The 14,632-nt window shown below is 40.8% G+C and overlaps 1 protein-coding gene across 2 annotated transcripts in view; it reads right to left on the bottom strand.

The window, feature by feature from the left end:
- Positions 1 to 14,632, bottom strand: part of BCAR3 (BCAR3 adaptor protein, NSP family member) — a 140,666-nt gene that overhangs the window by 67,645 nt on the left and 58,389 nt on the right. For both annotated transcript variants that reach the window (XM_044432198.1, XM_044432197.1), the window contains exon 3: positions 8,081 to 8,408. In XM_044432198.1, the coding sequence (XP_044288133.1) occupies positions 8,081 to 8,400 (320 nt within the window). In that variant the 5' untranslated portion in view covers positions 8,401 to 8,408. The remainder of the gene's footprint in view (positions 1 to 8,080; positions 8,409 to 14,632) is intronic.

Raw genomic sequence — 14,632 nt, 5'->3', positions numbered from 1 at the left:
CAAACCCAGGTGCCACAAGAAGTTGCCTAACCTTCAAATAAACCTTGCCACCGGAATCCATGGGCATCCAAGCACTGACAGGGTGCCATGCAAAAATATAGCCTGTAGGTACCTGCTACGATATGATAGATCCCAGGGATAAACTAAGCTACAGTGAGTTCTTCTGAACTGTGAACATGGTCACTGCATCAGAGCAATTAAATACTGTGCTTGCCCTAGAAAAAGCAGCAATGCTGCTTCTCTGGATGACGCAAGGCTTCGCGAAACACCCCATGTTTAAGTACAAGAGAAATTTCCACCTGCATTTATTTGTTTATTAAAATATTTATCTACTGACCTTCTTTTATGTACCAGGGCAGTTTACAAAATGTTTTTTTCAAAAAACACTTAATAAAACCATAAGCCTCCATAACAAGGAAAGAAGTCATTTCCAATTCTTAGCAATACCACCCAACTTCATAATAAATGCTCCTAACTCACTACAGTTCTGCTTTCTTGAGGGCAGGAACTATACCACCTCAGTAAATTGCCTAGGTAGTGTGAGAAAGCAGCAGAGCATTCTTTTTCTGATATTATCTCAGCCTGCCTGCACTCCCCAGTAAAAAGCAAATTGAGACAAGGCAGTAAATTCACAAACCAGCTCAGACAAGCAGTGAGCCTCTGATAAGATTCCTCCACAACACCACCAGCGGCTACCTGCTCACATGTGAGCCTGTCTGGGTGCTAGGAGGCAGGGCTACCCCACCTTCAGAGGAGAAATACAAAGACTGGGTCTCCTGTGTGCTGATACCCAAACTATGGCCTTTCCGCCCAAGACCGGAGGCTTTTGGTGAGTCAAGTGTGAACTCATCAGTGATATTCACAAGTCTCTCATGGCTGCCCACACGCATGTTTATGAATACACGAACAGCTCAGCAGGAACCACACCTTTGTGTGCATGGTGAATGCATACCTGCTTGTTAATCACCAGAAAACAGCTCAGGTAAATGTACAAGCGCACACGTTATACAAGACTCAGATAAGAAATTGTGCACCTCTTTCAACAAATGCTCAACAACCAAATGATATTGAAATATCGTTGAAATATACATTATTCGGAGCAGAGATACATGATGCAATATGGAACTTGCAAATCTCTTCAGAAATGTAGCGAACGATGCAAGAGCGAATGCTAAACAACCCACAGGACAGGGCTGGATTGACTCTCTCAGTGCCTTTGATTAAAAGCAAACAAGACAAATTGGACTGAAGCCACTATGTTTCTGCCACAGTTCAATTTATACAAGTCACAACAGGTTTCTTTTGTATGTTTTCAAAAATAAATAATTTCACAGATCTCCCAATTCAAATACGGCTTGGCCCCAAATATTCAGTATTCGCATCTGAATGGAAACAGTCTAAGAGGAATTTTACAGAATTCTAAATTAGACTAAGACTTGAAGCCCAGCTAATCTAAAGAGCAGCAGGTTAGAGAAGGCATATACAGAGCCTTAGACAAGCGTTATTCAGCAGTGTCTTAACATTTTCAGACATTTGATCTTTGCTAGACCTATTTCATAATATTCAAGTACAAACAACTACATTTACAAACTTCTCATATACATTGGAAATACTAACAATAGGATGCATTTTTGGACAGAAAAGCCCTACAACTCCCTGCATATGGCTGGGGACACTGGGAATTGTAAGTCTTTTTTCTGACCAAAAAGTCCAACACTCAGCATAGAAACAGGCCTTTCTTTCTCTTTTAGAATCAACTGCAATGTATTTTTAAAAGCATGATCACAAATTCACAGAACTATTGTTCAAAAGGGTCTCTTTCCCACACCCTTCTTTCTTCTTTGCCAAGGCAGCATTAATCATCTGTAGTCCGCATGGAAATGGGATTAACATGAGCCACCCTGGGAGAAGATTATGTGCAGCTTCTTTTTAAGGTTTCCAGTGCTCAAGAATCTACGGTCTGTCTCCTTGGCTCAATAGGCAGTGGACAGCAGTAAACAATACCACAGCATAAACACACCCCCTAGCGTTGTTTTCTAATTGAAACATTTTGGGGCTACAAAAACCAAAATAATAAGGTGTGTGTGTGTGTGTTTGCATTTGCTTGGCTTTGTTTTAAGATTGGATGAACAATATATATTGAATTCCAGGCTCAACTGATGTAACTGGGAAATTCAGCATTTTGTGGATTAGGAATAATGAATTACTAGAGTATAGAAATCTGTAGCTACTGAAGGAAAGGCATGTAATGTAAATGAAAAAGCAAGTGACACTATTCAAAATAGAGAATTACAAACTGATAGAAATGCAGGATGCAATTAACATCTGTTTCTATCAGCCTTCTGCAGCCTGGTGCTCTCCTGAAGGGTTTGACTACAACTTCCATCATTCCCAACAACTGCCCAATGCCACTATACTAATCTTACATTTAAGGCCTCATCCTCATCAAGCTAGTCAACCTATGTCTGGTCAACAGATAACTATGGATGAAGGGCTCAGCAAAATTAAACAACAACAACTTCACCTCACCCAAATAATATTAAAAATACCTCCACACTAGATGTCAGATAGAAGGAATATAACTAAGCCTTTTCTACCACCTGCCAGTTTTCTACATACTGTAATTAAAACAGAAAAAAAAAAAATCCCCCCTCCCCGAGAGAGAGAGAGAGAGAGAGAGAGAGAGAGAGAGAGAGAGAGAGAGAGAGAGAGAGACTTGAATACCCAGATAGGTTGATTCCCTCAGCAAAAATCAGACCTACAATATAGGGTGTTCATGAACTTGGAAAACTATTGCACAACCTATCAATTTGCTGCTTGATCCAGAACTGTTGTAATATACAGCACAGCAGGTCAGCAACTAAGCATCATTTATTTGTGCCAACTATAAACTTGTAATATATTCTCTACTTGTCCTGCTTCCTAACAAACACCCATTCTTTATATCTCCTGTTGCTTCATTTTTATTTATGAACAGACACAGCAATATACAATTTATGCATGTTAATTATACAGGATTGACAAATACTATATAATTTGTCAGTATAATTGCAATACTTTAGCTACTGTTCCCCATACCCAGGTTTCTAACATCAGCTGAGAGCAAACACATTGATTCCACTAAGTTCTGGAGCCTTTAAATGCTAGCAGTACCTCTGGCTCCCATTGTTCTAAGGATATCAGAGTCCCCAGTAATTATGGTGCCTGCCCCTCTCCTTTGCCTGCTAATTAGTTGCCATGCATCCTTGACTCTCCTGCTTGGGCACAGAAAATGCAAGCAGGAACTAAGACTTAAAGAATCACAGAACTGGAGGGGTCTGGTAGGCCATATTAATCTAATCTCTGCAGAGGAAATCCAGAGCTAGCTACTGCATAACTAACAGGCGGTTGCCCAAGATCTGCTTGAAGATCTCCTACACAGGAGAGCCTATCACCTCTTCAGATAATTGGTCCCTTTGTTGAAGTACTTTTATCATTGATTAGCTTCTCCCACCAAAATCTACCCTTCTTTAACTTAAATTCGTTAAATCTAGTCCTGTTTCTCTGAGGAAGATGAGAACAATCCCATCAGGTATTTGGGTTCTCCCTCACTCAAGTGAAACAAACCCAGTTCCTTCAGCTTTTCTTATAGGAATTGTTTTGCTTATCTCTGACCATCCTCATTCTCCTTTTCTAAGACAGATCTAGAACCTTCTTAAAGTGTGGACCCCCTCCCCCGACCTGAACACTATACAGTGGTACCTTGGCTCATGAACGCCTCAGTTCACGACCAAATCGGGTCCCGAACAGAAATTTCAGAAAATTTTTGCCTCAGGTCACAAACTCCGCATCGGGTGACGATTGCGATCACACCTGTCTTCCCTGTCTATGGCCGCAATCACAGCAGTGCTCGTGCAGGGAAAACAGGTGCAACCGCGGTCGTGCTGGGGGGAGATGGCCCTGATCTTTGTTGTTCTTTGTCACTTTGTTTCAAATTTTTGTGATTAAAAAAATGATTACAAAACGGATTAACCTTATTTACATTGAGCCTTATGGGGAAATTTGACTTGGCTCACGACCAATTTGGGTTGGGACCAGAGTTCTGAGCCAAGGTACCACTATACTCCAAATAAGGTCTGACTGGTGAAAAACAAAGAAGAACAATGTAATGCAATGTAAAATAGCATAAACCCCTGTTCTCCCTCCCCTGCAGTTATATGCACTGTTGACTCAGACTCAGCTTGCTATCTACTACAACCTCGAGATCCCTTTTGCATTCGCTACTGCTAAGTTCCCTCTTCTGAATTTCATTCTGTGAATTTAAGCACATCTATCAATGTCATTTTGAATTTTAGTCCTGACTTCCTTATCACAAATTTGAAAAGGAAATTTGATACATCTAAGCCATTGAGTTGATGCACACATAACAAAAACCAAGGAGTTTTTAAAGCCATGTATTATCATGCGCAAGCAAGCGCAAGCAAGAACAAATTTGTTGTTGGGGTACCTCCTACCAATCCAGAGTATCCAGGTTTGGATGTCAGACTACTAACAATTATGAATGGGCAACTGTAAATAGTTTAAATTGAAAGCAGAAGTGGCAAGAGTACCAGAGGCAATGCATACATTCCCACTAGATTACAGCAAATCTTGGGTTAAATAACCCATGATTTGCCCTTAAATGCAAACCAGGTAAATGCAAAAGATGTTGAAAAGCTCTGGGATTAGGACAGATTCATGGAGCAGCTCTTCAGCTCTAAATCCATCTGCTGGAATTTTCCTCTCTCACACATTTAACTAGCTTGCTGATGGGGAATCTTTTTGCCCAAACCAAGATAAATTACAGCATTCCCACAACCTGCTAAACTAGAAAACTAATCAGAAAGATTAGGCTACCAAAAATTATCAACAAATCCATGCTGAACTCTAGTAATACCTGCACTGGCATCAAGATGTGTGCCAACCAATTTCTTTATAATCTGTTATAATAATTTCCCTGCATCCAGTAGCAACTTTTGAGTTAAATAACCCATAAATTGTTCTTGGGTTAATTTGATTTAACCTCCAAACAACCCCAGCATCAGACATTATGGAAACAAACAACAAATGTCACATTCAGAGGTTTTGCTGGAAACCGGAGGCAGCTCAAGCATATCAAGTATCCTCCCAATTCATGTGTTAATTAACCCACAGATTGCCAGGGAACACTACTATTAGCTCATACTGGTTCACCCTGACTGATCAAAAGTATTCCAAATCCTCCATTCCCCCGTACTTTTTAAGGTTGTCATAACATTTACCCTGAGAAGTTCCTAAGAAAGAGCACCATGCAGGTGGTCACAGATCCTGCTGTTTGTCAAATTACAAACCCAAGAGGTTCCCATACAAGATTCACTCCTTATAAACAATATCAGGATTTATTAAAATGAGAAGCAGTAAATCAGTATTGCTTAGTCTGCTCTGGCATTACTTTGAACAGTTCTTTTAGATTTCACAAGACCTTATGATTGAACACCCCAAAAAGTCAAGTGGATTTTCAAAAAGTGTCTAGCCTCATGTTTGTAGAAAGCCAGTGTGGTACGCGGGTGAGAGTGTTGGACTGGAAGCAGGAAGTTCAGGATTCTAGCACACACTCAGCCATGAACTCACTGGGTGAGTTTAGGCCCGTTACTTGCTCTCATCCTAACCCACCTCATAGGGGTTGTTGTGAGGATAGGATGGAGAGGATAAAATGGAGCAGAGGAGGTCTATTAAAGCTGCCTTGGCTTCTTTGCAAAAGGAAAAACAGCGGGGTATAAAAGGAATGTAATAACAATAATCAGGTGGCTGGATGGGGTCACTGGAGAGGTGGGTGTGGGCTTCGGTGGACTCTGTGGGATGGTGGAGGACAGGAGAGCCTGGAGGAATGTTGTCCATGGGGCCGTGATGGGTCTGGCGCGACTTTGCAACTAAATAACAACAACAACAACAATACAGCCTTCCCCCACCTATGTCCCTCCAGATGTTTCAAATTAAAAATGCCATCATCCCCGACCACTGAGCATCCTGATGGGGGCTGATGAGAGTTGCTATATACCAAAACATTGGGAGAACCACAGGTTGGAGAAGGCTGTTGTACCATATTGGGCTTCTCTATAATGCGTCTCCGATTCCTCACTTAAGGTAGTTTGCAGGTCTACCTTGAGTGAGGTGACACAACACTGTCAACCCTCTTGGGCTTTTGGAGAATTTCTGAAGCATTTTTTTTCTAGAGTAAGGAAAAATATACCATTGTTTGGAATTGGCAGAATGAACCACTACGAAAATCTCATATTTTCACAATTCTACTGTGTCACCTTATGGTTATGCAATAGAACAAATAGAAAGGTAGATAAAAGGAGGAAAAAACCAGGAAAAACATGTAAAGGAACCAACCATTGTCTTGCAAAGAAGCTTTGGAAAAGCATTGGGTTAAAAGCCACACACAGAGAAGAGGCCTGGCCCTGTGAATGTCTCGTAATAATGGTCCTGCAGTTTAAGAAGGGCCCAGAAATACTAAATGAGTTACTCATTTTTCCAGCCCATGCCTGGACTCTAGTGTGTTATGCTGACACCCCCGTCAAACTCCAGGTATTCAGACTGTATAGGCAAATCACAACCCCTCCACTTTCCAAACGAAAGGCCTTGAGACTACACTGTCCTGGCTCCTGTACCAGACCAAGGACAGGCAGCTGCTCCAACCAGTCTCCGCAGCACTGACAGCTGTTACACAGCAGCTGCACCTGTTGTGCTTCCAACGTCAGGCACGCCAGGGCTTGCCAGGACTCCACTGCCTGCTCCAGTGCTGGTCATGTTGATCCAGTGGATCACACCTTTTCCTTCGAGATTTTTGAATAATGCTAACTCTACTAAAATGGCATACAGTCTGCGTGTGGAAATTACCCGAGTTATATTATCTTGTACATCTTATTTTAATGCCAACATATAGCATTACTTTCTTGTCCCCACCTCCTACTTCAAAGACCAGGAGGGATGAGTAGAGTGTCCAAAAGAAGACAGAACCTCCAGAGAGTCTGTCAAACAAAAATAAAGATGTTCACAAATATATATTTTTTTAAATTAAAGACTGCTGTCACAAGCAGAGGCCAAAATAGACAAAGATTCATTTTATGTGCCAGATGCTAGCTGCTTTTGTGTGGTGAAAGACAGACACATCTGTTAGTCTAGCTAAAAAAGAAGAAGATGATGAAGAAGGCCAAAAGGCATTTCCTGAATTGACCACGTCAGAGTAAGAAAAAGCAACTGGCCAACACAAAAGGAGCACAGTGAACACAGCCATAGTTATTGCTGAAAAGGATGAGCAACAGATGTGGTCTTCGTTCCAGTTTGAGCTCTCCATTGAGGAAAGACGGCTAATAGATATGCTCATGTTTTTTTGATGGAAGAGGACAGGTTGGAACTTGGACCAGGAAATTTGCTTTTTCATCACTCTGATCACCACTCACTTAAAATATACACATTTCTAAATGCATATGCTGATACATTTATTAGTTTTATATTGCTATTTTTTGCGATTTTATTTGAACGGTTAAATCAAAAATGGCTGCAATATGAGAGGAAATAAAACAAAACATGTAAGAGGACAACCGTGGCCATTTTTATGTATAAATATTCGGAAAGAGAAGGAAGTAAAATAAATTCAGCTTTAGCAGGAAGAAACACTGAAAAGCTGTAGGAGGCTTAAGAATAGGTTTGGAGCACCAGATTAGAGACCGAAATCTACTTGAGTGGACCTTGAAAAACCCACACAGTATGACTGAACATTCATTTATATTATTACAATATGAGATTATACATAAGCTAAGGTGAATGGGAAGAGGCCTAGAACTTACCTTAGCAATGTGAGTGAATGCCATAATAATCTTTAAAAGTGCAATCCTATACACATCTACTCAGAAGTAAGTCTCATTAAGTCCAATGACTCTTACTTCTAGGGTAAGGGTGTTTAGGATCACAGCCTTGATCCTGCATTTGGGAACACACACATCTCTCATGAGCATCACTGAAAATACTAATAAAATTGGGCAGCATTCATAGAAAAATTAAATTCCACATGATTTACCTGTGGAAGTTGTCATTGTTCCAGTTCTTCTGGGGATACTCTTCTATGACTTCTTGAATCAAAATTCCTTGAGGACGATGCAGTTTGGAGTATGGCAACATTCCCATGTGGCTAAAAGCATCATTGGATCCAATAGGAACAGTTCCCTTTTTCTTCCTTGGAAGTGTCCCATGGATCGAAACATCATTGCAGGTATTTGAGCGATGTTCACTGGCAAGAGATGGTTTGCTACTCAAAAGGTCCATAGAAGAAGCTAGTGAGAACTCATGATTCATCTGCATATTTCTTGGGAGACTTGCAAATTTCCCAGCTGCAATCATTCTCAATTCTAGAAAACAAAAATGGCACACAGTGGAATTATGTAACAGTGATCTTCTGCCATCATGGTAGTTCAAATCAAGATCAATGGACCTAATTCAGACTACTTCTCTATCCTACATTACAGGAAGATTTAATTTCTTTTCCAGCCCTAGGATTAAGAAAAGCTGCCATAAGTATATCCAGGTTTAAAATGCCAGGCTTCTAACAGCCCTACAGTATGCATGCGTGCATGCATGCATTTCTAAAGCTCCCTTACAACAGCTCATAAAACAAATATTAAAGTGCGATATACACACACACACACATACATATATATACATATATACAGTGCTTTTTTTGTAAAAAAAAAAAAAAAAGGTGCCGGAACTCATGAAATTATTTACCTTTCACACGTAGTCAATCACTGTACACACACCCACACACGTCAGTTGTGTAACGAAACATAACGGTCGCCGCCCGCAGTAAGCACTCAGTGCGTGACCACACAACCACTCACAAGCCAAGCAGCGCCATCACAACCAGCGCGGACGAAGTACACATGCATCGGATTTGACACACAAGCAGCCCACATGCACCGTTTTAATAATTTTGCTGCCGACCTGCTACGCTCGACAGGGCGATTCAAATCAACGTGGACCAAACATCACATTTTCAAAAGTTACTTTTAAAACTTGGAAAATCTGTTGAAAAAAAAGGTGCCAGAACTCTGTTCTGGTGTGTTCTATGACAAAAAAAGCACTGCACACACACACACTCTCTCTCTCTATATATATATATATATGCGTGTGTGTGTGTGTGTGTGTTCGCGCGTGCACGCAATATATATATCAGAAATACATTAGAAGTTTAACAACATCAAAAACCAAACAATAACAATGAAAGACTTAGTAAAACAATCCGCTCAAGTCTCTGGGTACCCAGAGCCTTGGCTGTTGTTACTGTAGCCTTTTAACCAGCTTCACACAAATATTTAGCATGTTTAGTGGTGAGGTGAAAGATTAGGAGAAATGAGAACAGATGCAGTTAATCTCCAACCTTCTTGGCTTGACCGGCCCATTTAGAATTTTGTGAACATGTCGCTCTCACAAAATGGCTGCCGTGGAGAAAGAGCTGCCCATAAAACACTAATTTTCCAGGATGCAAACTGCTGAGACTAAAAAGAGAAGTAACTTGCTCAAGAATCTAAGTATAGTCCTAGAGGTGGGAGCTAAGCTCACAAAGCCAAATAAAGATGGCAGTGAAGGGCATAAATTTGCTTTCCAGCATAGTAGCTCTCCAGTTTTTATTCCAGTTAAAGAGTTAGACAGAAGCCCCACACTGGAACCCCCAGACACACTAGTAGTTCTTATTTTGGCAAACACTAAGATATCCATAATAGAACGGAACAATATAAGCAGTTGTGGGCAGCTTGTGGTGCTACAGATGTATGGACCTACAACTCTCATAAGCCCTACCCAGTAAGAGGTGAGGGAAGTTGTAAGCCCAAACATCTGGAGGGCCTTAAGTTGCCAGCCTCTGCTACAAAGCAAGTGAGAAAGTTGCACTACTGGAATCCATGGATACTGCTCCCACTCTGGGGCCCAACTTTGGTTACATACTGTGAATGTGCACTTGGGACATTTTGTGCACATTGGTACATTCTGTGCACTGCTACTAGAGTGATTTGTAGGACCAGGCCAGGTTGTATGACGCATTGAGGACTGAATACCCGAAACACACATGCATACACAATTGTTCTGAAGGATTTCAGGAGGGCGGGTTGTTATTACCCACAACATTTATCTTTCTAATTGTTGCCTTACCCCTAGTTCTTAAGCAGGTCAAACACTGAGGAGAAATCATTAACTACAGCTAGATTGTCAGAAACTACTGATATTGTACAGACAATCCTCAACTGACAGGATTACCAGTCTAATCTAAGCAAGAGATGCAATTTGAAAAATATTCAGTGCTTCTGGAAAAGAGGTTCTTTAAGCAACATGAGCATGGTTCACATGTTTCCAAATGCCTGCAGGAAAAAGGACCTATTGATACAAGAACAGATAACTGGATTATTTTGGTGAGAAACACAAATTCTTCAATGCAAATGCAGCTTGGGACTCTCCAATACACCACTGTAATATATTAAAATATATATTTTCTGATTTGGATCCTGGCTTAGGACTCCACTCATGTTGCTCCTGCCAACATAATGAGGAGTCCACACAATTTAAAATCCCAAACCTGCTCCAGGGGTTTTGGGACCTTTGGGTTTTGGGTCCCGTGAGGCAGCCTCTTTCATCCCAAGGGCTGAATGCAATTTCAGAGCAGCTCTCAGGAGCCATTGTTGGTGGGGGGGGGGGGGGGAATGGGGCCTCAGAAAGTAGGCTGGCTCTCTGGAGAATAGAATGGGACCCAGGAGGACGTGATCTGACCCATAAGCTTGAGATTCCCCACCTGTACTATAGAGGTGATATGAATAGCAGCAGGAAAAGGGGAGTTCAGCAAAAATTGCCTCCCCCAGTTCTGTCCATAGCAGCCTCTGGAAGGTGACCTCTTGGTTCACAGGAGTGACATGATCTGAGCCTACAGATACCTTTCTACAGTACCTTACTAATCCATATTTAGGGAATTACAAGAGATTCAAATAGGATGTACATTACACGTGGTCTTAATAGAGAGATCAAAGACATCATCCCAATGGAAAAACAACTTAGGGAGCTGCCTCATAAAAGCCAGACAACTGGCCCATCACAGTGTTCAGTAGTTTCGCCCTGCAGCAGCTTTCCAGGATTTTTCCAGCCTTACCTGGAGATGGCAGGGGCAGAACCTGGGAGCTGCCGAGCACAAAACAGGTGGTTTACCATGACCTCCCTGCAACATATGGGTGACATATTTACCTACTCTGAAGTCATCTTCAAAGGTTCTTCTCAGGATGCTGCTGCCAAGTGTGAATCAATTGGTGCCTATCAGGCAAGGGACCTTTTCAGTGGCAGCATCCTGACTGTGAAATACCCTTCCCAAAGAGGTCTACCTGTGAACTACACTGTGCTCTTTGTATTCTGCCAGGGATTCATAGAGGTTTTAAAGGTAAATTTAAGATTAATACCTTTACCTTTTTTGTGTTCAAATACTTATTGTGGGTATTTTTCTACTTTTGCTGCTAGAATCTATCCAGTCTATACTGAGGTAAATTTCAAGAATTCTGTTTGAATGTTAGTGCCTTAAGGCCCTATGCATATTTAGATACAGAGAAGTTCTGTGACTCCCACTGTGCCAAGCCTGGCTCAGGCATGGTGAGAGTTGTAGAACTCTGTTGATGTATAGGATCGAGCCCTGGAGATTTAAAATTCTGTAAAACGTCCATAGTGTGGTGTGCAGTGTGTGTTATCTGATTTTAAAAATAAAATACGGTAAGTGAATGGGGGACAGGAATAATCTGATGCTATCGTAACAATAGGAATAATGTATTTTTCCCTTAAAATATTAAAAGAAATCAACTCTGACTATCCTTTAGAAGGTCAGATACTGAAGACACAATTCAAATACTTTGACTTACCAGAGAAGACCCTGATGCTGGGAACGACTGATGGCAAAAAAAGGGGACGGCAGAGGATGAGGTGGCTGGACGGGGTCACTGGGGCAGTGGGTATGGGCTTGGATGGACTCCGCGGGATGGTGGAGGACAGGAGAGCCTGGAGGAATGTTGTCCATGGGGTAATGATGGGTTGGACATGACTTTGCAAGTAAACAAACACAAAAAAAAACCCTTTTCCATCTAGTATCCTCTAAACTTTAAAATCTGAATTTGCATTAGAACAAGATATTCTGTAACTTTTACCCACAATTAGCTTTCTCATTGCTATTGTAGACATACAGGAAAAATTAGTTTCTCGTACGTGTTTTCTTATCTTTCTAAACTAGCTACAGCTATTGTTTACAAGGAGATTCGCTTACAAGGAGAGCTAGAGCTCAATGCTGTGTTAGCCTCTGTATGCAACATCTAAGAGGTAAGAATAGAACAGTTTCATAAACTCTTAAGCCCCAGTATGAAACTTACTCACATTATGATTTACTTACTTCATCCATATACATCCAATATGTAAGCTCTTTTTAAATAAGAATTATTATTATTTTGTACTATGCAACAGCTGTCGTTCTCCAGACAGTTTACTGTTATTGTCTTAAAAATGACTGAGCAGAAGGTAGCTGCTGAAGATCTAATTATGCACACAAACTCTATTTTCTATTATGTGGCTTTTAAAAAGAGCGATCTGATAATAAGGTGCTGGATGAAACCAGGATCAAAAAGAGCTCACTGGATTTTGGCTGCATTATGTGCTCTTCTAACAAAAACCCCTGAATGTTTTTAATTGTTGTCATCCTCCTTGAGAACACAAGATGAAGGCCAAAGTAAAAGCAACTGAATAGTTCAACATCAGTAGCTGGACTAGATGCATAAATAGCACTCTCAAGTTGAGTGATTACTAAGCCTGTCTGCTCAGAAGTAAGTCCCAGTTTAAAAATTATATAATTTCGAGGCTATGCAACAGCCTAAAACCTCAGTCTGAGTGGTCAGAGGGACTGCAATCTGATAAAAACAGGTTGCTGTGTGTATAAGATTGTAGCCATAAACAAAATGATGAAGAGTGATCTGCACCTTCTAAGAGAGGCGTTAAGACTATTGTTTGTAAAATGTGTAAAGCATGTATTCCTACAGCCTAAAAACATGCTTTTATGTAACCCCTAAGGAAGTTACAAAAAGGATTGGCTCTCCCTAGCATTTCCCAAGGCAAGCAATATCCCAGAACAAAGACCCTGATAACCTGCAAGTAACTGGTAGATGTCTGCAGATGCCACTTTCTCTGCTCGTCTTTTCACAATTGCAAAATTTCAAAATACCACAAATGATGCAATATTCCATTCAGAAAATTAAACTGCTGAAAGGCTATATTTGCTGGGAAACAGTCTTCTCTTCTTTTTTGCCATTATTAACTCAGACGCACAGCTTCAAAGGATGACCCAAGATGCTGCAGGGTTTCATTACGGAGAGATATGGAAACTTGCTCTGAATGTTACGTTTGCTGAAATGTAATCAACTACAAGGGTCCTGCCATCAATACTGTTTCAGGTCACTTTCTCCATTTGCTATCTGTCAGTTCTTTACATGAAAAAACTCAGATTATGGCCATCTAGGATTGCTAACTTTTGACCTAATGCCCTGTAACTGTGCTTTATATGCAGCTGGACCACCAGAAATTAACTAACAATACGATTTAGCTTTACACCTTCTAAATCTGACCTGCAGATTTTTACATGTCACAAAAGCTGCTGCTGAAGTCACAAACGAAAGCCCAATTGAGATTTCCTCCTGATCAGTTAGCAACCTGTTGATAAGTGTCTATTGTGAGCTGCGATATCTGTAGATGAGTAGACAGAGTTATACTTTTATCCACATTATTATTTGGAAATGAAGATCTATAAAACTGTGGTGTGGAAAGCAACACACAGCAACAAAAACAACAATCTGTCATTCACTTGGCAGCACATAATACAAAATACAGAACAGGCAGGGGTCTCTTCCAAATATTTTCTTTAAAATAATTTCACCACCTTCCCTTCTATCAAGAACCACAACTTCTTCAAGAAACTATGGATATCAGTACCACAGACCTAATCAGCTTAATAAACATGGATATATATTCAATCTACAATGAATGAAACCCTGAACCAAATGGTGTCCATTCACTTCTAGTGATATTTCTTGTAGAACAAATGCCGTAAGTACCAGATTAATGCAAATGAGATTTGTTTTTGCCATCCTATCCATATCTATTTGTCACTCATTCAAGCGTGGGAGAGGGTCACTTTCTCCAAAGGAAGCAAAGCTGATTTCAGCCACTACCTTATGGTAGCCCTCATGTTATGTTCCCAGAATGACCCAAAACATTGCATCATTCTGGAATATTCTGGGATAAATATGGGACCACCAGTGGGAACTGCATTTACATCCTAAGCATACCCTGGAGCAACACAGCGTCTGTGGGATTCTGGACGAATTAAATGGTGGTCTTCAGGATAAAGCCACCACAACTTACTTTCACTGCTGTTGCCACAACTGACAACAAAAACAGAAAGAGGGGGGGCAATGAAAACAAACCTTTGTTTAATTCACATAATTAATTTTAATATTTAAATATTATTCCCTCTCCATCAAGGAGGGCTTGGGATAGGAGATCTCTCTGAATATTC

This window comes from Varanus komodoensis, unplaced genomic scaffold, assembly GCF_004798865.1.
Source record: "Varanus komodoensis strain SLA01 unplaced genomic scaffold, ASM479886v1 scaffold24, whole genome shotgun sequence".
Taxonomy (NCBI): domain Eukaryota; kingdom Metazoa; phylum Chordata; class Lepidosauria; order Squamata; family Varanidae; genus Varanus; species Varanus komodoensis.
This window is presented reverse-complemented; position numbering and strand designations above follow the sequence as displayed.